Source organism: Olea europaea, unplaced genomic scaffold (assembly GCF_002742605.1).
Source record: "Olea europaea var. sylvestris unplaced genomic scaffold, O_europaea_v1 scaffold1597, whole genome shotgun sequence".
NCBI classification, from domain to species: Eukaryota; Viridiplantae; Streptophyta; class Magnoliopsida; order Lamiales; family Oleaceae; genus Olea; species Olea europaea.
Window position 1 is genome coordinate 93,680 of NW_019233597.1, and position 2,312 is coordinate 95,991.

General features: G+C 36.0%; 1 protein-coding gene across 1 annotated transcript; it reads left to right on the top strand.

Annotated features, from left to right (window-relative positions):
* Positions 1–845: 845 nt before the first annotated feature.
* LOC111377029 (universal stress protein PHOS32-like) lies at positions 846–1,976 on the top strand. Its single transcript, XM_023000054.1, has 4 exons — positions 846–1,074; positions 1,317–1,426; positions 1,504–1,622; positions 1,713–1,976. Exons 1-4 carry the CDS (start codon positions 900–902, stop codon positions 1,825–1,827), a joined length of 519 nt encoding a protein of 172 aa, XP_022855822.1. The 5' UTR covers positions 846–899; the 3' UTR covers positions 1,828–1,976.
* Positions 1,977–2,312: the final 336 nt, after the last annotated feature.

The window sequence follows — 2,312 nt, forward strand, 5'->3', positions numbered from 1 at the left end:
GTAAGATTTGATACAAAATTTGGTGCAAAATGATGCAAATTTTGGTGCAGGGTTGGAGATAGCCTAAAAGACTAGGAAATTGCACTTTAATTTCTCCTCAACGGTGATCGATATCTACTATAGATCATGTCTATGATATGCTCTTGTTAATTTATTAGGAAACTTTAGTCAAAAACTCATAGATTGGAAGAAAACCACGGACTACAAGAGACAAAAATTTAATCATTGTAAAAAAAGAAATAATTAAAATTGGAGCATCCTAAATATAAATACCGAGTGAGTAAAAAGAAGTCTCAACTTGAATATACTAATTTTATTACAAGTGGAAAAGCTAAATTGTATTCTACTTGAAACAATACAATCGGAATTTATATTCGTCAATTCGGTGTCAAGCATCGTTACGTTATGGATGATGTCATGATAATAATTCACTAAAATACTTCTATTCCACCTTGAAGCTACCAAAACCTTTCATTTTGGATTGGGTTTATAACTTTTTCAAGGTTAGATGACACAAAAGTAGCTCTCATTGGCTTCAAGTTGGCTATGGGGTAACTACTGAAATGGACTTCAAATTGACAGCAATTGACAAAATACCATCAATAGAGGCTTTTCTTGTTAAACCAGTGGCGACTTTTGACCCCACACATTAAAATTAAACTTAGAATTTCCTATCAATTGTAGTCGGGTCAAGTACGTGTAACTATGTAAACATAAGTATAGCAAATTCCCAAAATTTTGAAATGGCATTGTTGGAATTTCACAACACTATAATATCTCATTAGCATAGCCTAATTGTAAGGTTAAACCCAGATACGGCTTTCATTATTTGGCTATAAAAGCAAACAACTAGGCAGGCTGTCTTCAAATCAAGAAAATTCTCTAAAATCATTCTAAGGATGTCTATAACGGAAGAAAATAACATGGAGGGAAGGAAAATAGTAGTGGCAGTAGATGAAAGTGAAGAGAGCATGTATGCATTATCTTGGTGTCTCGGCAACCTCTTGTCCCAAAACCATAAACCAACAAGTACCTTAATTCTCCTCTACATCAGACCTCCTCTGGATGTCAATGGTAAGATCTCTCTCTCTCTCTCTCTCTCTCTCTCTCTCTCTCTCGTAACCAAGTAGCTTAAAAGCTAAGTCATTAGATGGGGTAGTTCAGCACGGTACTAGAACTGGCACGTGCTAGACCTTTGATTAAAAATGAATCTAGCATGCAGTGAGGAAATATGTTAAAGACTAAATTTATGTAACTTAAGTTTGTTAACTCGTGTTTCATTTCGAACTACTGAAGAAGAGTCCCATGATTTGTAGGGTATCTATTTGCCAATGATGTCATTGCAACCATGGAAAAACACAACAGTGACTTGACAAATTCAGTGATGAGAAGGGCAGAGGCAGTTTACAAGAACTTCAATACTACTGTATGTGTTCTCTTTCCTCTGTGTGAATAGGTTGTGTGCTATGCAAAGGTACTGAAATGACGAATGGAAAATTGCAGGTCGCAGTGGAGAAAAAAGTTGGAAGTGGAGATGCTAAGTATGCGATATGCACAGCTGTCGAGAAACTTGGAGCCGACATCTTAGTCATGGGAAGCCACGACTATGGTTTCTTCAAAAGGTACCTTAACTTCGCTTCTAAATACAGCGTTGTTGAATTTTCTTGTAATTCTGATTTCTGAATGCAATTTACTCTCCCTTACACTTGCAGGGCTTTACTAGGAAGTGTTAGTGATTACTGTGCTAAGCACGTAAAATGCCCATTAGTGGTTGTGAAGCATCCCAAGGCTGCCAAGACGCGTGATGATAACTTAATGCATTTATGAGAATAAGTGTGTACATGGTTTTTTTTCCTCAAATCCTAGAAAAAACTTGCGATAGGAAAGCGTTAGCAATTACATATGTTAATATGTTACACATAATACCATATATGTTCATCTTTTATGGAGTATATACATTTTGATTGATGTTGCAAGTCAAGGAAAAATTATCAAGCTTGACAGCTATCTTCATATCAAACCATCTAGTCTAGAGAAGATGCAAGGTGCCAAACTTGTTCCTTTTGTGGAAGGAGTGAGTTGGAGGACGAAGTCGAAACAATATCACAAGACAATTAATGCCTGGATAGCCCTAAGATGTCAAGTCTAAAGTATATTGAGGTTAATATACATCCAAAAGTCCCCAACTTGGTATCAAGCATGACATGGTTGAGATTGACTTACCCAAAAAATTTGTAAACACATCATACGTGCAAACACGCAAAACATCTTGGCATCTGTCATAAATTTAAGGAAATCAAGATAATAATACA